Below are 22,399 nucleotides of genomic sequence, written 5' to 3'. Positions count from 1 at the left end.
CCCACTGCTTGTGAGCTCACCTGGCCAGGGCTTGGCATCCTCAAGAGCGCGTCAGTCAAAGCTCCTTGGGCTGAGCTGGCCTTGGGACAACTCGGCTGCTTACTTTGCCACTTGCTTGGCTGCTTTTTCCCAACCTTTCATCGTTTACTGCCCACTTCTCCTCACCTTCCATCCTCTTCTGAAGGTAATGATGATTTGACCTTCAGGACAGATCATACAGGAGGTAGATGTGGGATCGAAGTATCGTCTGGTCTATACCTTCGGAGCTTTAGGATGAGCTGTTACAGCTTTATAGGCTGGCCAGATACGCACTGTGGGTAGAGTTCCTATTTGCTAATTGTTATTTCTTCAACACATCCTAGGGTGGGTAAGTAGGGGGTGGCAGTGTAGTCTGAGGCTTTGGGCTCCATCTGGAATGAGAAGAAGCCTATCCTGACGGATGCGGTAGGAAGAGAGACAGAAAAGGAGCACAGCAAAGGCAGCTGTTAAGGCAGCGGCTGAAAGCCGGTCCCTCCTGTGTCCAAGGGGGCAAAGTGTGGGGTGGAGAACCAGAGGGCTCTGCTGCTAATGGCAGCCAGAGGGAAGCAGCAGGTCCTCTTCCGAGAAGGTGACACCCAGTGCAGTCTTCCCAAAGGGCCTTGGTAACTGCTGTCAGTTGGAGTCCTGCGACAGGGACAGCAGGGCCGTCAGCTGCAGCTCTGCAGCGGCTGGAACTACCACTGAAACGGTGCTGGTGGCGGATGCTGTTCTCTGGGTTTAGTTTGGGATTTTTTGTAATTTTGTTGAAGTGCAACTATTTCTTTGCACTCAGGTGTCAGGATTAGCACTGATCTTCTCTTTCTGGAGCATGTCCTGGCATCCTTCGTCATCCAGAGATTTCCCTGCTGTTCCTGAATGGCAGCGATGGCCTCAATGGGGCCACCCATCACTCCTGTGAGTGCCGACTTCACCATCAGGCTTGGACTTTGTGAATCCCCAAAGGCAAGGGACGTGGCTGGTGCTCCGTCCCTGAATGGTGATGTACTGGCAATCGAGAGGGAATTCTGGGGTGAGTCAGTCATGACTTATGAGCCAGTTTTGACATCTCATGTCATGACTTCTCATCATGATGAGACGTGAGGGATGCCCCCATCCATCCCCCACGTCCATTCAGCACCCAAGCACATCATCAAGGCCTTTCAGCCTTCAGTTCCCTGAGTGTTTTCTGCACTCCAGTTTGGGAAGAAAAGGCCTATTTTCACCCATGGCAATCAGGAAACTCCCTTTTATTGCAGAGATACCACAAAGGAGGCCAGCATTACCATGGTTCCATCCCATCTCCTGAGTGTTCCATCCCATCTCCCATGCTCAGTATAAAAGATGAGGAATCAAAAGGTCGGCTCTTTTCTTCAATGGCTCTCTTTGTTCAGTGACTGATCCCTGAGGAGGACCCTGTTTCTCTGACTTTGATCCTGATCTGTGCGTTCCTGAATCTATATCCGATATCCAGTTCCTATCTGGTGCTGAGTCCAGTCCTTGACTTCCCCAGTGCCTGCCATTGACATCTCCCTGGGAGCCTGAAACGGTTTTGTGTGCATTGTATCTCTGAGCAGGGACGGCACAAAGCCTTTTCCACGTGCCTCCCTCACCTGGCCGTGGTCTCCCTGTTTCTCAGCACTGCCGTGTTTGCCCACCTCAAGCCCCCCTCCATCTCTTCCCATGTTCTAGACCTGGTGGTGGCAGTCCTGTACTCATTGGTGCCTCCAGTACTGAACCCCCTCATCTACAGCATGAGGAACCAGGAGCTCAAGGATGCCCTATGGAAACTGGCTCAATGGACGTTGTTTCACCATTAATAAATTGTCTCCCCTTCTCCGCATGTTTTCTACACTTTCTGTTAGGCAATAAGCCTGCTTTTTTCTCTTGCAGTCATCCTGCTTCTGTATAATTTTCTGGGTTTGTACCACTTGTCTTGAAGTTTGTTCCAGTTGTGTCTGAGCCTTGCACAACACTGTGTCAAAGGTGACCTGCCTAATAGCAGCTCTTCAAGAAAAAGGCATCTCCCAGGTGCAGTGCCTGGATGCTAGGTGCTTCCTCCAAAGGTGCTGCCAATAAAATGTCCAACGAGTTCGTTGGTCTTTCAAAGAGTCTCTTCTCCCTGTGTTCTCCCTGTGTTTGGGGTTAAGCTCACTGTACTATTGGGTTCCGTGGACCAAATGTTCTGGTTTGAAAGGCTCTCTTCTTGTCTCCAGTGGTAGTGGAGATGGTGCATGAGCTCCCGATTACCTCCTCAGGCTGCTTCACATGTGTCAGGACTTAATGGCATACAGCAGACTCTATGGAAATGAATTTGGACGTGTGAGGAGAGGATGGGGACTCACCACGTGCCCTGAGCTGGGAGTGAATGAAGACACAGGAGATGAAACATCCACAGAGGTGAAGTCCCCCACAAGCAAAACACTAAACTGAGGTATGCACAAACAAGGACTCTGCAATGCCCAGAAAGTCAGTGTGGATCCGGTAGGCGTGGGAAAGGGAGGCTGGAGAGGTGTGGGAGCTGCCGGAGGACCCTCAGGGCCAAGGAATGTCGTGCTGTCCTGGGGAGCGGGGCTGATGTGAGCAGAGGAGGGGGCAAATTCACTCAGGGTTGGGGGTCACCTCAAAAGGCTATCAGGAGAGGCAGAGAGTGACTAGCCTGTTTTCCTCCTTACCTTGAGGCCAGCACTAGCCTGGGGCTGATGGGGAGGCTGAGCTCCTTGTCTGCCCCCCAGGGGCTGTGTGCCCTTCAGAGGAGCTGGGGCTGTGGAGTGAGTGCCGAGAGCTCTGCAGCAACTGTGGTGGGCACTGCTGTGGGACCAGCCCAGACCGGGCAGCTGTGCTTGGCTGGGCAGAGGAGAGGGCAAGGGCTCTGGAGAGAGATGAGGAACAGCTGGGATGGGCTGGTAAAAGCCTGGGAGAGGAAAATGTCAGTGTAGAGCTAAGTTGTGTGAGTGTGCAGGGTGTGGGCACTCCAGGTGTGGCCTCACCAGTGCCAAGGAGAGGGGAAGGTCACCTCCCTCCATCTGCCAGCAATGCTTTTCCTGATGCAGCCCAGGAGGCTGTTGGCCTTTGTCATGGTGGTGCATTGCTGGCTCATGCTCAGCTGTTTGTCCTCCAGGACCCCAAGGTCCTTCTCTGCAGAGCCACTATCTAGCCAGTCAGCCCCCAGCATGATGCCCACAGTGTGCCTAGATCACAAGCTGTCCTCCCCCAGGGACTTTCTCAGCAGCAGCTTGTCCTTCCTGCAGATCAGCTCCACCTCTGTCACAGGTCCCACAGTGCTTCAGAGTAACCTGGGACAGCAAACCCCTCTCCTGCCAGGGCTGCGCAGCCAAGGCCTGTTTCTCTCTGGCCTTGGGGACTGCAGCTTTTACTCTCGTTGTGGGAATCTCATCCATCGTTTTGTGTCCACCTGCCATCCACTCCAGCATGCCTCTGCAGGGTTTCTGGCAGGAAGTGTGGCCTGTGGGGGACCCACACCGGAGCAGGCTGTGAGTGCACATTGCTGGCTCATGTTGAGCTTGTCATCCACCAGCACACCCAAGTCCCTCTCCTCAGGGCTGCTCTCAAGCCATTCTCCACCCAGCCTGTATTTGTGCCTGGGATTGCCCCGACCCACGTGCAGGACCTTGCACCTGGCCTGGTTGAACTTCATGAGGTCCACACAGGCCCATCTCTCAAGCCTGTCCAGGTCCTTCTGGATCGCATCCCATCCCTCCAGCTTGTCAACTGCTTCACACAGCTTGGTGTTGAAACAAAGAACTCTACACGACAGCACTTGGATACTGTGAAGTCCGTGTTCTTTATTCGGCTTTCTTGTTGCCCTTGATGCCTCTGGCCAGATTTGACTCTCTCTGGGCTTTGGCTCTCCTGACATGATCCATGGCTGCTTGGACAATTTCTCTGTATTCCTCCCAGGCTACCTGTCCTTGCTTCCACCTTCTGTAGGCTTCCTTTTTCTTTGATTTACCCATGGTAAGTCCATGCTGATGGTTCTTAGCACAGCTGCCAAATGGGCCACACTGATGCTCAAGTGGAGCTGGTACTGCCAAGAGGCAGAGCTGGTCAGAGATGTGAAGACCAGTCTCAGCCTTGGCTGTAGTGACCATCAAATGGTGGTCTCCCAGATCTCCAGGGGAACAGGGAAGGAGAGGAGCAGAGCACAGGCCCTGGACAGTACGGAAGGAGGCCTACTGAGGGCACTGGCAGGTGGGCTCCCATGGAAACCATGTCAGGGCCCTGAAAACATCCACAGGCCTTCATGGCCCTGAGCAGCTTCACCTGGGGCCTCCTCCCACCCCTCTGTCCCTCAGCTCAGGATCCCCTTTAAGCCCAGGCCTGAGGCTCAGCCCCAGCTTGATCTACGCTGTAGGTGTAAAGGTTCTCCAGACACAGCCTTGCCTGTCCATGGACCTTGTTGGTTTGCTCTTGCAGGCTGACTTCCCAGCTTGATTCTTTATCGGGTGGACCACGAAAGAACTGCCATTCACTGAGCGGCCCTCCAAGTGCCAGACCCCAGCTGATTCACAGGGGCCTAGGGCCTTTCTGCTTTCTTTCTTCATGTCACTTGGTCAGGTTTGGGGAGGAGAGGAAGAAAAGCATGTGAGGTTTCTGGGTGCCAATGCTGAAAGTGGGAAGGAGAAGCATCCCATGTGAAGTGATTTAAAGGCTAGGCTAGTTCAACACTCTTGTTTTCAACTCCTTTCTTGGAGGCCTTCAACCTTCCACAGGAATCTGGAAGCTCTGAGATCCCTCCATCTCACTCTCTTTTAGCAATTAAGTTGATAGTAACCAAGCCAGAGGCTTTGTTTCCATTCTCTTTACAGCCTAAATCACCACTTGGTCTGGAGATGTGGAGAAGTTTGTAGAAGAACAAGAAAGACAAGAAAGTGGCTGTTCCCAGGAATCTCAGGAGGCATGGCATACTGATAGCTTTGTTCAGGAAGCTGGTCAAATGCCTCAAGGCATGACCAATGCTGGTCAAATGTTGCTCAAGGCTTTATCCCGTAGGAGATGGAAAACATCCAAGGACAGAGATGGCACAATGTCACTGGGAAACCTCCTGCAATGCTTGGATGCCCCCACAGAGAAAAAGATTTTCATTTTCTTTGTCCTGAACCTTCCTTATTTCAACATCTGACCATTGTCTATTAACCTCCTGCCAAGCACCACTGTCACAAGCCTGGCTCCATGGCCCTGAAAATGTCCCCATAGGGACACACAGGCTGCTATGAGCTTCCCAAGACCTTCCCTTCTCCAGGCTAAAGAAGGCCCTTCCCCTTCAGCCCCTAAGCATCTTGGTGGCCAACCGCTGAACTCGCTCCCAGCTATCACAATCTTCCTTGCTGTGATGTGTTGACCATGGCCAATAGCCAATAGCCCAGCAGCCACACAGTCGCTCACACTTTCTTCCCCATTCACAAGGGGGACAAGGAAGAAATAAAGTGTGAAAAGTTTGGGGTCAACATAACAATTTAACCGGTGAAGAGAAGAGATTAAAAAAAACCTCAACAAGTGAAACGGAGACCATCACTCAACACCTCCCACAAGCAGACTAATGCCCAGCCAGTCTCCAAGCAGCAGATTCCTTAAACAATAAAAAACCCCACCATCTTCCTCCTGTGCCTCAAGCTTTTATTTCTGAGCATGAGGTCATATGGTATGGAATATGCCTCTGGTCAGTTTGGATCAGCGGTCCTGGCTGGGTCCCCTCTCAACTTCTTTCTCACCTCCCACCTACTCACTGGAGGGAGCAGAACAAAGAAACAGAGAAGGCCTTGACACCATGCAAACTCTGTTCAGCAATACCCAAAACACTGGAGTCTTCTGAGTTTTCTCAAGTCCCACGGGCATAGGAAACAGCCATCCTCCGGGACTTCTTGTGGTCTGGTCCAGAAGAGAAGCCGTGCTGGGCTGGCCTTTTTCCTTTAGGAGAGTTAGACCAGCAGCCCATGGAGGACCCCGGTGGAGCAGGCTCTTGGCAGGACCTGCTGCCCAAGGAGAGGAGCCCATGCTGGAGCAGGTTTTGCAGCAGGACCTGTGGCCTGTGGGGGACCCACACTGCAGCAGTCCACGCCTGAAGGACTGTACCCTGTGGAAAGGATCCACGCTGGAGCAGTTTGTGGAGAACTGCAGTCAGTGGGAAGGACCCACATTTGGGCAAGGTCAGAAACGAAGTGTTATGAACTGACGGCAACTCCCATTCCACAACCCCCCTGTGCCACTCGGGGCAAAGGTAGAAGAGTTAGGAATGAAGTTGAGCCTGGGAAGAAGGGAGGGAGGGAGGGGGGAAGGTGATTTGAATTGTGTTTTATTTCTCACTGTCCTATTCTGTTACAATCAATTGGAAATACATTTAATGAATTTTCCCAAGTTGGGTCTGTTTTGCCCATGGCAGTAATTGGTAAATTAATTGGTAAACAAATGATCCTCCGAGTTTATTGCTATTGACAAACATGGCGAGAGTTGCCCTCATGCACAAATGCAGTTACTTCATGGTGAAGGCAGTCAGGTTGGCGAGGCATGATTGACCCTTGGTAAGTCCATGCTGATGGGTTTTGGACACGTTCTGCTGTTGGTGCCCACAAATGTCACCCAAGAGGACTCCAACTGATGGCCCGCTCCTCACCGATGTGAGCCTGTGCAGCCTCTGGTTCCCTGGGGTGCAGTGTTGGATTCTTCCAAAGATGGGTGCACCACTTGCTTGTCCTCTCTCACAAGAGACCTCTGCCAATCCCATGACCTCTCAGAAAGGATATTCCAAAGAAATATTGATCTTCCCTGTGACGCCATTACAACTATTCTCCCTGTTACACAGTGCAGTTAGCTTCTCTAATTTTTTGTCTACTTGTCCTGATACAGTGACCATTTCTAAAGTCACCTTTTCAGATCCAGACTGTCTAGGCAAAGGCCCTTTCCGTAATTCTTCAGTTTTCTTCTCCATTTACTCTTTGTTCATCCAGGTACCTCTCGCCCACGCTGCTGCTTTCACCTTCAGGGACTGAACAGCCTGACTGTCTCTCAACAGTCTAATTGCCTCCTTAGCCAGCTCTTTAATTATGTTTATATCTATCATTTTTTATCTAACTACCTAAGTTTATCCCTTGTAGAAATCAACTTCATTAGTGGTAGCTTGTACTTAGCATATGATTACAGAATATCATTTATTGTTTATGAAAACTGATTGTGCTTTACTTTTCTTTTCTGAAGAATGGGGAAAATTCTCCTGTGCCTGGGTGCAGCCAGGTCTCTAAGGGGCTCAGGTGGGAGATGGAGCAATGGAGCTGTAACCTGCAGCTGCAGAGACCAGTGGAGAAGTCTGATGCAAGGAGCAGTGATGCAAGTCCCAGGTGGGCAATGTCAGAAATGGTGAGGTTGGGGAGGTGAGGAGCAAGGCTGTCCATCCAGCGATGGACATCAAGGGACTGCTTTACCTAGGTGTCCAGACTTCCTGAGGAAACACTCTGCACCAATATCAATCAGAGAATGCTTCTATCACCTCTTCTGCAAAGTGAAAAGTAATAAAATATATCCTTTAACAGAAAAGATCATTTTTATCAGATGCATTTTGAAATCTTCCTACTTCATTACACTATGAAACCTCTCCAATTAGCTGTACAAGTCTTGAAGAAAATTACAAAAAGAGAAGCTTGTTAAGGCTTTCTGTCTTTTAATGAGCCCCATGGGGTATTTGCTGCTGAGTCCACAGACCTCAGATACTGAGAGAAGGTTGAACAGAGTGCTCAAGAAATCAGAAGTCAAACTCCAAGTACCTGGAAGCATTAATGAGCCCCACTGAGGGCCATTCCTGACAAAGCCTCCCCAGGGACTCGTTAGAGCAGAAAATTGGAGGCTGTGATTGCAGGTGGGCAAAGGCAGAGTGCAGGTGGCTGTAATGCTGAAGAAACCCTTGGTTGGTTTGATGCAGCAGAAAGGCCAAGCCCTCAGGCCCAGGCCCTGGCAAGGCAGATCCTGTCCCTCACTTGTGGCCCAGGGCTCTTCCTGGGGCAGAGGGATGTGAGGGGGAGCAATGCCAAGTGCAGGAAAATTCTGTGACACCTCCTGGCCTCCCAGAGAAGGGGCGAGGAGGAAACAGAGTCCTGAGGCTCAAAACAATCACAGACTCATGGAATCATCTATGTTGGAAAGGATCTTTAACATCATTGTGTCCAACTGTAAACCCAGCCCTGCCAGGTCCACCACTAAACCACATCCCTGTGTGCCGCATCTTGTGGCGCTGCGCTCTCCCGCTTCTGCCCCTCCCCAGCTCCTGCTCAAGCCATAACCATCAGTGGGAGGTGTGATGAGTGTCACCTGGACTTTGGGGGATGGCTGGCAACACAGCCAACACACTGTCTGGAGTGGGGGCCTAGATATTTTGTTCCCATGCGAATATGACTGTAGGTCAATTCTCTTACTCTATAAATAGTGGACAGCCCAAGAGTGCTTGGAGCTCTCCTGCACGGCAGTGGGCTGCACGCCAGGATCTCCCCTTGAGCAGGGATGCTCGCTTAAGGTTCTCCTCCTAGACGTCGAGAGATTCCTTGCCACAACAGATTCTCGGTAGGTGATTAATAGAACGTTAAACTGTGAAATCTTAGCTAAGTGATAGAAAGGATTGATTGCGCATATATAATCCTTTAGACATAAACCGTTAACCAAGGCTGGGACTAGCATTGGATCCAGCCTCAGGCAGACTCCTCTCCGAGAAGGAGTTTAGAAAGCCAGTTGAGCCTCATGACTCAACGGGAGGGTCTCCCTGACAGCTTGTCCGACCCTGTCCTCTATGCAATAAAGAATCAAGTGTACCTTGTCATCACATCCCATAAAACACTGTCGCGTTCACTACTAATTTTGTTAAATCACTGTTTGTATATTAATAAATATTTCATTCTTCACGCCCAGGCATCTTAGCTTTGTTGGACGCCCTACCAGTGAGCCCAGAAACCTCAACTCATGGAAGAGAAATCCCAAGACATTTCACTGCTCAGAAAGTAAAAGCTGGAAGAAGCCTTGGGACCATTAGTGTGGATGTCCCACCACCTATGTTAGAGTCCAGAAAGTTTCCAAGATGAAGAGACCACACAGGCTCCAAACACAGCCACAAGCCTCATTTTGGCCTACAAAGGTATTCAGAAGGAAATGACTTCACAAACACAGACCCCAGTCATGAGCCTGCTGCTGGACAATCATGTGCCCAAGCAGCAGTGATCCCACAAGCGACCTCTAGCTGCTGGTGTGTTCCATACATGCTGGCGTGTCCCATACTGTGTGTTGCATTCATACGCATGCTGCTGGCATGTCCCATACTTGGGGCCTCACAAGAACCAAGCCTGGTCTTCAACCTGCTGGCCTAAGGGGTGCTCTGGAACACAGGGCTTCAAACACCCACGAGCTTGCTCATGGTCTCTCAGGTCCTCAGGCAGCAGCAGCCTCACAACTGGCATTCAGGCCATTTGCCTGCTGCGGGGCTATCAAGGACTCAGGCAGAAGTGACCTCCAAATCAATATCTGCCTGCTTCTGGCCTATCAGAGATTGTGGCAGCACTGACCTCATAACCAACATCCACACCACGTGCCTGCTGCTGGCCTGTCAGGTACTCATGGAGAAATGACCTCGTAGGCACTGAACCCAGCCTTGAGCCGGGGGTTGGCCTGCCGCCAGGTTCCTGCCGTTATAGCAGCGGTGACCTCACAATCAACACGCCAGGCCTTGGCCTGCTGCTGGCCTGTTGGGTTCTCAGGCAGAAGGGACCTCACAAGCATCTACCCTAGATGTTGCTGGACTGCCATGTCCTCACAGAATCATGTAGATTGAAAGGGATCTTTGGAGATCGTCTAGTTCATTCCTGCTGCCCTAGAGGGAGTCAGCCAGAGCAGGTCACTTAAGAAGATGTCCAGGCTGGTTATCTGCCGTATCTCCACGACAGGACACTCCACAGCCTCTCAGGGCAGCCTGGGCCAGGGTTGTGTGTTCTTGATGCCAAAACGTGTTTTCTTGAGTTCAGTTGGAATTTCTTAGTTTTGAGGATTGGGGCTTAGCGCATAAGCCCTGTCTGGGGACGATGAGGGACATGGGCTTCTTCAACCTGGTGAACCTCCTCCAGCGAGGGTCACCAACCAAAAGGAATAACCTCACTCCAAGTATGGGAGAGAGATGGATGGGATATGACAGATATAAACACATGGAAGGATTAGGCTGAAGAGATTATCAGCCTGCCGAAAGACCAGGGCATTCTTCCAACTGCCTGAAGCTCAAAGCAGCACCTGGGTACTTTAGATGGATGTGACTGAGCGAGGAGTAAGGGGATGGGAAACCGGAGAGCAATGGGAAGGCCGTCCTTGCTGCCCCATTAACGGTCCAATGGCCCCACCGTGCTGGAACCACATGGGACAGGTGTGCTCAAGGGTGGGGAGACATCTCCCTGGCAAAGTACCCCAGCAGCCCTCAGGGCTCTGTCCCCCTCAGCCCTCCTGTTTTGGTGGCCTCCCCCAGTGCCAGGGCCACAGATGGTCTGTGTCCCCTCAGTGCCAGCCCCTCTCCCCAGGCCAGCACAAGAGTCCTGCTCCAGGCACAGAGCAGCCTGCCCTGAGTGGGGGCCTGCAGGAAGAGGTTTGTCCTTCCCATGGATTCCTCCCTGCAGGCACAGAAATGCTCCCTTGCTCTTCTCCCTGGTCACCCTTTCTCCCCAGAAAGCCTTTCCCCAGGTGAGTGTGTCCAGGCTGGCCTGGCTGGACATTCCTGGTTCCCACCCCATGTTTCCTGCAGGGACCTGAGCTGGCGGTGCTGCTCTGCAGAGGGAGGGGGCTGTGGTGCCCTGGGGCCATGGGGTGACCCTGCACTCGCCATGCTGGTCAAGGTGGGGAGCAGCCACAGCCAGAAAGGGATCACTGCTGCTGAGTCCCCTTCCATCTTCCCTGATTGCTCAGTAGACAAGGACAGGGCTTGGCAGGACAATGGGGTGTCTTTAGTGTCACAACGGGCAGGGAAGGGCTGCCCTAGATCGGTCCCACAGGGTCTCCAGGACAGTGGGCTGAACCATTGTCTAGTCTTTTGTCCCTTTGGCCTGCTGGCTCCTGGCATTGCAGGGGCCTTGTTAGCCCATGGGCTCTTTAGGTTCACCTTTCCTTCAAGGACACTCCACCTTGGGTGGTCACTCATTTGATGAGGTGCCACTCACTGCTCACCCAGACTCACATACTTTTCCGGGAGATCCCATGAGCTCTCCTGGCAACTCCAAGTTCCTCTCCAGGATAGCAGTGGCCATCACCCATACCACAAGTGGGACAGTACCAGGAAGAACAATCGAAGGCCATGTGCACTCTGCTTGGACATGTGCCACCAAGAAAGCTCTCTTCGTCCAGCCCTTGGTCCCTAACAGATCCCCCTGCAACTCTGACCCTGTCCCCCTGAGTCTGTGGAGAACCCCAGAATACCATGAGGACTTTTCATGGAACAGTTCCTTGGGTGTGCTCCTGATACCAGCTTTGGGAGAGGCATCCAGCCTTCTGGCCCTGCCTTTCACACCTTTCATCAGTAGATGACAACTCATTGTATGAGGGTGCCACCTGGGCATGAGCCACCTCCTCATGAGATGCTCCAAAATCTATGCCCTCTGGAAAGTCCGTAATCTCTTCAAGGATTCCTGGAGGTTTGGTTTCCCTGGTCGAGCTCACTGTGTGATCAGCACTACCCGCTTAGTCCATGTAGCGTCAGTCGCGTGATGTGTGGAGGGGATATCCAGTGTAGCACAGGCAACTGCTGTGCCAGGAGGAGCCGTGCTTGCCTATCAACAACTTCTGAAGTGGCTCAAACCCCCTCATACGCTGTCAGGATCTCTTTTTCGGTTGGGGTGCTGAGGGCTTCCGATCCTCAATACCCTCATCTCCAAAGCCTAGAGGTTGACCTCAGGTTTCTCCCGATGATTTCTGCCAGAGGCTCCAGGTGAGACCACGTGCCCCAGCTGCACTGTAGAGACCATTACGCATGGCTGGTCCTGTCTGGACAGACCCAAAAGCTATCACACGAGCTATCTCCTGTTTGATCTGCTCAAAGGGTTGTTGTTGCTCAAGGCCGCACTCAGAATAGATCTTCTTTCAGGTTACTCCATAGAGAGGGCTCACAAGCTGATTATAACCTGGAATATGCATTCTCCAGCATCCCACAAGGCCTAAGAAAGCTTGTGCTTCCTTCTTCTTAGCTGGTGGAGACATGGTTGCAATGTTGTTGACCGCATCCGTAGGGACATGACGGCATCCATCCTGCCATTTTATTCTCAACAACTGAATCTTCTCTGCAAGTCCCTTGACCTTGCTTCTTTTATGGCAAAACCAGCTTTCAGAAGAATCTGAATTGCTCTTTTCCCCTTTTCAAACACTTCTGCTTTGTTGCCCCACATGATGAGATCATGGATGTATTGTACATGTTCAGGGGTATCACGCTGTTCCAGTGCAGTTTGGATTAGTCCATGGCAAACCGTAGGATAGTCGATTACAGAATCACAGAATGGTAGGGGTTGGAAGGGACCTCTGGAGATCACGTAGTTCAACCCCCCTGCCGGAGCAGGTTCATCTAGAGCACGTTGCACAGGAATGCGTCCAGGCGGGTTTTGAAAGTCTCCAGAGAAGGAGAGTCCACCACATCTCTGGGCAGCCTGTTCCAGTGCTCTGCCACCCTCAAAGTCAAGAAGTTCCTCCTCATGTTTGGATGGAACTTCTTATGTTCAAGTACCTCTTGTCCTGTCACTGGGGGCATTCCAGGTGCATTGGACACCACGTGAAAGCAAACTGTGGCCTGCACCCTGCTGCCAAAGGGATTGAAAAAGAAGAATGCATTGGCAATGTCAGATGTAGCACACCACTTGGCTGCCTTTGGCACCAGTTCATATTGGAACTTCCACCAGAAGGTTCAAGCAAGTCGGGGGGCTAAGGCATCTTCTGTGTGAGGGGAACATTATCAGGGCTTTGGAAGAAGGTGGGTGAACTGTTGGAATCTCACAGGCTCTGGCAAATCCCCAAGGGACAGGGGACAGGGCGTAGCTATCTCCATTGATGAAATGCATCAAAGGTTTTCAGAGCCACCTCCACATTTGATTTTCCACCTATAACCAGTGCTTCTGACTTTCTGCTTCACCGGTTCCCAGGGACAGGAATCTTGTCCGGTCGTTCCCTCCATGGTGTCTCCAGTGATGGGCATCAGTGGGGCCTGGTAACACCCTCACCATCTTGGGGTTTGCTGCTGAGTTTTACTTCTCTAGAGGCTTGCCCAGTGTTTGAGGGTCTACAGGATCTTGGCCGGAGAGGACTCATTTCCATACCAAATGCCATAACCAGCCAAGTCTCTGTGCATAGTCTTCCTGGATTCCTCAGTTCTTCTGTGCTTAATTAGAGAGTTCTCAGATGAATACATTTCAATACTAAACAACCATAAGAAAGGATTGCTTCCTTCTTATTTTTTTCTTTATTTTTTCTTCTTACACATGAAATGATGCCAGCAATCTCCAGTTCATATTGGTCCTGAATTTCTGCTAATGGAGCCTCAAGACCCTTTAAGGCAAGACCCTTTATTGCTAACACTCCGTGGACAGGCTTTGTCTCAATCTCACCATGTCTCTCACCTGGCAACCAGGACTGACAGCAGCCTGTTCAAACCTGAGCTTTCTCCACTCCAGTCCGTAGCTGCGTGTTTCCACTCCTTGGCACCGGTTCCCACCTGCTTTACCTTGAAAACGAGCTGACACAGAATGGTGTTTCCTAATGGCCAACAAAGGAAATCAAAGGCAGGCAGAGTTCAATACAGAGAAGACATGCCTCAGCTGTATGTCAAGTCCCCATTCCCTGCCCTGAAGTTCACTTTCCATTCTGGATGGCCTTAGACCAATAGAAAACACATTTTCCTGTCAAGCACAGATCCCAGACTGTGTTCCGAGGACAAGTTTATTTTAATATATTTCACATCTATATCTCCTATCTAAAAGAGGCTGGGATCAATGAAGGTTGGATACGTTGGATAGATCCTGCCTTTATCTCTTTGCAGTCAAGCAATGGTCCCACCTGCTAGCACTTCCCTCCTATCGTCCCTTTTTTTGAGATGGCCAAATCTTTACGGGGCGTACAATGGCATAACACCATGGCCCTCCAAGTGCCAAACCGTAACCGGTGTACGTGTTCCCTGAGTTCATCCAGGCACCGTCTCCTTCAGGCACCCAGAAATGCAGTGCGAGAGAACATGCTTTGGGACATGTTCCTCATCTAAAGGGAAGCTAAGCAGCCTTTAGCTCCCCACCTCCTTCTCTGGACCCTTTTGAAAGATGCATGCAGCATTTACTTTTTGCCAGATGTCAGGGAGTCCCGCCAGTCTCCAGGACCTTTCCAAGATGAGGGAGAGTGGCCTCACTGTGACATTCTCTTACTTTCCAGCACCTCTGGATGTACCCCGTCCATTCCCATGTACTGGTAGTGGTTGAGTTTGCTCCAGTAGATCCTGATTTCATTCCTATCCGCCATTGGCTGTTCTTGTCCAGAGTCTTGCCTTGAGGCACAAAGCCCTGAGAGACCTTGCTGGGGAAGTCTGAGGCAAAAAAGGCATAGAGTATCTCGGAACTCTCTCTCCCTACTCTAACTCAATACAGCAGTGTCCAACTAATATCTTTGTTTTCTTCTGTAAGAATTCCTGAAGTTGGAAATCTCGTTATGATTCCCCTGAATTTACTTTCAGGTTTCAAACTGAGTTTTGATACAGGCCAATGTTCTTCTTGGAGGATGCTGTCCTTGAAGACCAGCTGTACAGAGCTTTGCGCCACCTTCAATGCTCCTGACCATTGGATCCCCACGAAAACTCCTCAGTGTAGGCCAAAGGCAAAAGGACCTCTGAGGTCCAGCGTCTGCAGTCTTCTGTTCTGCTTCCTCACTGCCCTGGAGTGCTGGGACCCCACTACTTCAGGGTCACGACAGCCAATCTTCACGTCTCTGACCAGCTCTTCCTGCATTGCAGGTATCACATCAAGGTTGGCGTTATTTTTGTTGGCCCATCTGGCAGCTGTGCTAAGACGTTGTCCTAAGACACTCCAGAAACCACCTGGACTGTACTTGCTGCTGTGCTCCTCTTTCAGAAGCTGCCAGTATCATGGCAGTCCCCAGCGAGACCCAGGCTCGTACAGCCAGACGCTTCCCTGGGATCCTTCAGAAAGACTATACCCTCTTCCTCATCCTGACTGTGGGTTCCTTATCTCCCACCATGACAGGACACTTCTACTGGCCTCTCCTCTCACCCTCCCCCACAAAGGCTCACCAAACTCTTCACCTGCCCCAAGGAGTTGCGCCATACATCCAGTTAACGGCTTCACTTTCAGGAAACCCCACTCCTGATCCTTCCAGCCTGTCTCTCCTGAAAAGCCTGTAGCCATCCATTGCAGCACCCCAAGCTGTGTGCCTTGTCCCACCACGCCTTGGCAGTTCCTCTGTCAAAGTCAAAAAGCACAGGCTCTCTCTCAACTTGTCTCTTCCCCTGGCTGAGAGTTTTGGTGCACATCTGGGCTGTGGCACCTCAGGTGCAGCTCCAGGCCAAGCTCGGACGTCTCTTAAAGGAAACCTGGTACCAAGCATTGAAGACCTTCTGTGTGCAAAGGCTTTGCTTCACGGCAGAGACACGGTCAAGTGGACGGCACCTGGAAGCTTAAAGCTGAAATTGGATGTTGATGGTGAGCAAAGCCTGCTGTCTGCAAGAACAGAGAGAAACAGGGCTGGGAAGGGCGGCCCTGGCAAGAAAGAGGGTTTTTGTCAGTGGTGTCTCTGCAGCCCTCAAGGGCCTTTGACAAAGGTGAAGGTGATCTCCATGAATGACAAGGTGCTGCTGACAGGTCCCCCACGAGATTTTTTGGCCTGTTCCTTGACTGTATTATGAAGAGGGCGAGTAAATGTTGGGCAAGAGAAAAAACAGCACCTTGAGTGCAACACATGAGTGGAGACCCTGGTGTGACGTGTCTTGTGTTCTAAACTGCCTCACATGTACTGCATGGAGAAGGGAGAGACCTTGCCCCACTGCAGTGGCAATCAGTCACTTGTGTTATGAAAATTTGCAAGTGGCCCGTGCTGACCGAGCAGAGAGGCTAGGACACAAAGTACAGAGGTGCACGCGTAAATATTTAGTCATGCGCATGAGGTGTCTGAGCTCAATTGGGGTACCTCAAATGCGGTTAAACACAGGGTTCTTATGCCATTCAAGCATTCAGGTACCTTATTATTTGACTAATGACTAACTAACACACACACGGAGTACCAATTACTAATCACAGTAAAACTGCACAAAGTAGCTATATCTCTGCAGCTCCATCAGCCATCAGCCTTCTCGCGGCTTGTCTATTGATCCAGACGTCCCCAGAGTTGGTCTATTGCTAATTACTTGTCTGTGATGCTGGACACTGGGAGAGTTTCAAAGGTGTGTAAGAGGGACGAGGATACTGGCATTATCTCGGTTCTCCAGGGGTACCTTTTATCCTTCATGGACAGCTGAATGATTCTGAGAAGTCCTTATTTTGAGGGCAGGGCTGTTCTTCTGCTCCTTGTGATGAGCTGACCTCCTTTAACTCACTTACGCAAGCATGATAAATCAGTACACAATGGGAGCTAGCTAGCTATATATCTTAAGAAAGTCAATTCCTTTTCATACGATAAAGACTGATGGGCATAACAGTTAGGGAGGTAGATTTTGATACCCTTGGATCAGAGGATGTCTGTGGCCAGGTGAGTCCTGCAGGGAGCTTTTTGGTGGTCAAGGATCACCTCTTCGTCATCCAGAATGGTCCATGCCAACATGCAGGAAGTCATGCCAAGGTGTCAGGAGGCTGGCATGCATGAGAAAAGAGCTCTGAGTAACATCAAGCCTGAAGAGGAAGCACAGAGAAGGTGGAAGCTGGCTGCCTTCCAGCCTCCAGGGTTCCGTGGTTCTGTGCTGGAGAGGGCCATTTGTTTGTGTGTGTGTGTGCTTGTCTGTGCATGGGGGAACTGGAGGGATGAGGGAATCCCGAGGCCAGCTTCTAGAGAGATGGAGGGTCTGAGACCAGCTCCTGGAGGGATCCGTGCTGTCTGTGTATCTATAGAGGTACACATCTAACACTAACGCTAACTAGCATGCAAACAGCCCCATCCTCATTGCCCTTTCTCCACAGACTGTGGATTGTCTTGGTCTGGAGTCTTCCCAAGGTCCCTTCCAGGATGAGAGACTGTGCATTTCTTTCCACCACGGGTCTTCCCTTCATGATGAGGGGGAGAGCGCTCACGTTGCCCATGACCACAGAAGTAAGCAGACATAATGTTGGTCCACTCCGCTGTGGGTTTTTTGTCCCACTCAAGGCATTGACTCAATGCTGCTCATCGGGTATCTCCAAACCGCTTTCATCATATCCTGAGTTGAACTTTCGGTTTTCCTTTTTCCTCTTTCCCCTTCCCAAGTTCTTTTCTTTAACCATTGTCGTAGATTCCTCTACAAACAGCCCAGCTTCTCTTTCCCCACAGGCCCTACATTTGCTTGCTTTGTGCCCTCTCTACGGGGCACAAAGATGTTTCTAACATAGCTGTCGTGACAATTCCTCTGCTGGACAGTACAAAATTAGGAATGTCTTTAATTCCCTGTAGTGCCCTGCAACTCCTCGTGCTGTTATCTTGTGCTGATGCATCACCACAACCATGGTGAGCTGTCTGCACGCAAACATGAAGAACGAACAAAATGGATCTTCAGTCCAGGGGGACCTTGGGAAATTCTGGGAGTCAGCCAGAAGAAACTGCTGAAGTTTTACAAAGAGAAGTGGCCAGTCCTGCATCAGGGGGAAGAAAAACACCGTATTACAGTGCCAGGTGGGACGTGACAGGATGAGCAGTGACCTTGAGGAGAAGGGCCCACGCATTATGAGGGACACCACATGAGCCAGTGGCGCATGCTGACCATGAACGAGGCCAGCTGCACACAGGGATGGATTAGGAGGAGAGGGCTACCCAGACAGCTTGACTTTTCATGCCCTTTCAGTGAGCCGTGGTGTGGCCACACCTGGACGTGTCTGTCCCTCTGTGGGAATTCCTGCTGTAGACAGGTGGGGAGGAACGGGAGAGTGCCCAGAGGAGGTCTGCACATGGCCTCTGCTTGAGGCCCCAGACCCCATCCTTCTGACCTCTGCCATCCCAGCACAACCCCAGGAACATGCTGTCCCTGGAGAAACACCAGCCTCTCCAGACAGCTCCAGATTCCCCTCCCACAGGATGGGTGGCCTTTATGTCATCTGTGTGAAGGGCTGGGGTACGTCCCTCAGTTAAACCCACGATCTTACCTCTCACCAGACACCGACTGGTGACTCCTAAATCCAGTCCAATATCTCTAAAATGTTACAAACGGACAGTCAGCTTTTTATTCCTGGACACATGGAGGAGGAAGAAGACCTTCAGGGGTGAATTTCCTCAGGCATGTTTGGAGAAAGACCCCAGCATTACAGCACTGCACCAGGGAGATCTTGCTTTGTTAACAGAGACTCTGTGAAAGAGGCCAGCTCTGAGCCACTGTGAAATACATTTTTAGAAGGGAACCAGGTGAAACTAAGACGTAAATGTCTCAGGTGTAGTGACACAAGTGAAACCTTTGTGTAGGAGCATAAAAACCATAAATGACAATATCAACAGCAATGATGAGAAATGTAATCATTAAAAACACAAAGCCAATAACAAAACACACAAAAAAGCAGATGGAATCAAATAGTGCGGGAGTCATTTGTGGAGAGAGGTGGAACATTTCTCCCTCTTGAAAAAAATCCATGAAATCAGATACCTAATGGCCTCCTTGAGCTCCTGGTTCCTCATGCTGTAGATGAGGGGGTTCAGTGCTGGAGGCAACACTGAGTACAGCACAGCCACCACCAGGTCGAGAACTGGGGAGGAGATGGAGGGGGGCTTCAGGTAGGCAAACATGGCAGTGCTGACAAGCAGGGAGACGACGGCCAGGTGAGGGAGGCACGTGGAAAAGGCTTTGTGCCGTCCCTGCTCAGAGGGGATCCTCAGAACGGCCCTGAAGATCTGCACGTAGGACAGCATGATGAAAACAAAACAACCAAAGCCTAAACAGACACTGACCACAAGAAGCCCAGCTTCCCTGAGGTAGGAGTGTGAGCAGGAGAGCTTGAGGATCTGGGGGATTTCACAGAAGAACTGGTCCAGGGCATTGCCCTGGCAGAGGGGTAGGGAAAATGTATTGGCCGTGTGCAGGAGAGCATTGAGAAACCCACTGCCCCAGGCAGCTGCTGCCATGTGGACACAAGCTCTGCTGCCCAGGAGGGTCCCGTAGTGCAGGGGTTTGCAGATGGCAACGTAGCGGTCATAGGCCATAATGGTGAGAAGACAATACTCTGCTGTGAGAAAGAAGACGAAGAACAAGAGCTGTGCAGCACATCCTGCATAGGAGATGTCCCTGGTGTCCCAGAGGGAATTGGCCATGGCTTTGGGGAGAGTGGTGGAGATGGAGCCCAGGTCAAGGAGGGAGAGGTTGAGGAGGAAGAAGTACATGGGGGTGTGGAGACGGTGGTCACAGGCGATGGTGGTGATGATGAGGCCATTGGCCAGGAGGGCAGCCAGGTAGATGCCCAGGAAGGTCCAGAAGTGGAAGAGCTGCAGCTCCCGCGTGTCTGCGAATGCCAGGAGGAGGAACTGGGTGATGGAGCTGCCATTCGACATTTTCTTCCCCTGGGCTTGGAGACCTGTGAATGGAAAGAAAAGCAGTGAGAAGTTAGGGAAGATTTCTCTCAAACTAAAGTATTCAATTGGTCTTAGAAACCCACCAAACTGGCTCTCGCCTTTCAGGAAGACCTTTTGCAGGTCCTTTTTGTACACTCTGGTTGGTGCTGGCTGATAGTCCACCAGAGAGCTGAGATCTCTGCAGGATTCAGTCCTGCCCTACAGCCATGGGTAAAAAGGAACACGGGGTGATCTCAGATTAAATCCACTCCTGGCATCAAAGGGCTTTTCAGCATTGTCACCCGACTGCAGGGCAGAGCTCAGGGCACCTTGTTGTTGGTGTTGTTCTGTTGTAGTTTCCCCACCACACCTGAGGAGTGTTTTTAAGGCAGAAATCCCTGGCATTTCTGCTGTGCTGCAAGTGAAACCTTGTGGGTCCTGCGAGCCAAGGGGACTGTCCCTCAGTGCAGAGCGAGGACAGCGAGTTTGTCCATCGGAATTGCTCTCAGCTGCCCTGTGCTGCTGCCTCTTTGAGCTGGAGGATGATCCCAAGCAGACATTCCCCTGAGAAGAACCTGGACACTGCTGAGAGCAGAGGAGTCCCATTTACAAGCGCAGTTCTCCCAGCCCCTCACCTGAGCTCACTGGACCCGAGGAGGATCTCAGCTCTCCCCTCCCAGCCAGGGACACAGGGGGCTCACTGCAGCTGCCTACATTCAGCCCTCCAGCTGGATTTACGTGGCCTTGGCACTGACATGTCTACTCCGTGGGGCTGCTAGACGACACAGGGATGCCACGGGAGAGCTGAGCCCTTCTGGAGGGCAGCGTGCAGCCAAGCAGGACACTCCTGGGAAAGAGCCAACTAGCCTAAAGATGGGGTGGCTTACTCTCGGCCCCACACACTGCAGTCCCCAGAGCCCAAAATATTAAAGGCATTTGGATGCTTTTCCTCCCTGGATACACAGGCATGACAGGACGTGCAGCGTCAGTGTCTGAGCTGCACCTGAATCCTCAGCCCCCACCACAGTGGAAGAAGGGAAGGAACAAGGACAGCAGGGGTGAGAGGGGAACAGGTGAAAATTCTTCTTCAAAAAGAGTCAGGACAGGGAGACACTTGAACATTTCTCCTCCAGGATGTGGGAGAGGAGACCAGGGAGTATTTCCAGGGAATGTATGTGTGGTGGTGGGGAGGTGCCATCCTAAATGGAAAAGGAAATTCCTTTCTCCCACTCCCCATGCATCCCACTAAAGGTGGAAAATTCAAAACATGGGCTCCATTTCTTTCAGGTAAATGCTGCCTTGAAGTCCTTCTCCAAAAGGATCCTCTGCAAATGTCCTGGGGGTGATCTGGAGCTGGGAGGAAACACGACCCATGCAGCACCCTCACGACTGCACAAGGACCCTGCCATGACATGACTGGGGTCACTCCTTCCACCCACAGCTTCTCCCCGCAGCGCCATGGGGAGCTCCCCGGGCAGGCTGAGAGCTGACCCTGGCAGGCAGCAGAGTCCCTGGCCCAGCACACAGTTCCCTGGGACACGGGGACCCTGCTCTGAAGGACAGCCCTGAGCACCCCTGCACGCACACCCACCTTCACAGCCCGGCAGCCGTCCCTGGGAGAAGGCAGCCGACATGCCCTGTGCCTTTGGTGATGTGGTAGGGGTGCCCTGCTCTCGAGCACATCCTTCTCAACACCGACGGAGCCTTGAGAGCCTTCCTGACAGATCACATTAGCCATGGGCTATGCCAGCTTTAGGAGACTGCTCCAGGGAGCCTCTCTGCATTATACTGCAGCAGAGACACAGCATGCCCTGTCCCTCTGACGGTGCAGCAGGGAAGCCCTGCTCCACACGTTGTCCTTCTCCTCGAAACTAGAGAAACTGTGAGAGTTGTACTTGCAGATCCCGTAGGCTGGGGGTTGGTCCAGCTTCTGGAGATCCCTCCAGCAGCTGCAGAATCAATGCCCTGCAGCCAGAGACTGTGCAAAGGCTGTGAGGATTTCTCCCAGTGAGCTCTCAGCACTCTCCCACCCCAGGCTGCCTTTAAGATCCGCTGGCCTCACACGTCTCCCCTCGTTACCTGCAGGCAGTGCCCTCAGCCCTGCTGCCCTTTGCAGAGGAGCTGCTCCTGGGCAGAGCCGTCTCTCTGCAGCGCTGCCCGCTTGCCACGAGCTCCCTCCATGCCAGGAGCCCAGCCCAGCTCAGACGCAGAGGACCAGCCCGAGACGTCACTTTCTCTGCCTCCTCGGGGCTCCCTGGAGGTGTCCCTGTGCCTCCAGGGGAACCTGCTGGGAAAGAGACTGAAGTAATACTGTGTGGTCTCTCTTGCACCTCTGGAGAGACGCTTCTTTCCAGCCGGGTAATTTCTCCTATCAGAGAGCTGCGCACGAGAAAGGTCTTGTTCCTTCTAGTATGAGACAGGAAACCTGGACAGTGCCAGATCTCCTTTGCCCCCGCTGAGCGAAGGCAGTCGGCTTCGTCAATTGAGGCATCTCCTCCTTGGTTTGTAGTCCTGGGTGTGAAGTGGACTCAGCTCTCACTTAGGGCTGCCACAATCCCACAGGAGGGGGGATTCCTCTTGCCTCTCTTCAGGTGGGCACAAAACAGGCACCTGCTGCATGGGAGCTGCTGGTCTCAGCTCCCAGCGTCATTCCTGGAGATGGAGGCCAGCAGTG

The 22,399-nt window shown here is 51.8% G+C and overlaps 1 protein-coding gene across 1 annotated transcript; it reads right to left on the bottom strand.

The window, feature by feature from the left end:
* Positions 1-2,288: 2,288 nt before the first annotated feature.
* On the bottom strand, positions 2,289-19,344 carry LOC128903270 (olfactory receptor 14J1-like; the record flags this gene model as incomplete). The annotated part of the gene is made up of 2 exons (XM_054187285.1): positions 2,289-2,315; positions 18,883-19,344. Coding segments are annotated over 2 exons (489 nt in total), but the record flags the coding sequence as incomplete, so codon positions are not given.
* Between the last annotated feature and the right edge of the window lie 3,055 nt (positions 19,345-22,399).

The sequence above is a fragment of the Rissa tridactyla genome, unplaced genomic scaffold (genome assembly GCF_028500815.1).
Source record: "Rissa tridactyla isolate bRisTri1 unplaced genomic scaffold, bRisTri1.patW.cur.20221130 scaffold_29, whole genome shotgun sequence".
Lineage (NCBI taxonomy): Eukaryota > Metazoa > Chordata > Aves > Charadriiformes > Laridae > Rissa > Rissa tridactyla.
The sequence above is the reverse complement of the archived record's forward strand: the minus strand, read 5'-3'. Positions and strand labels throughout refer to the sequence as shown.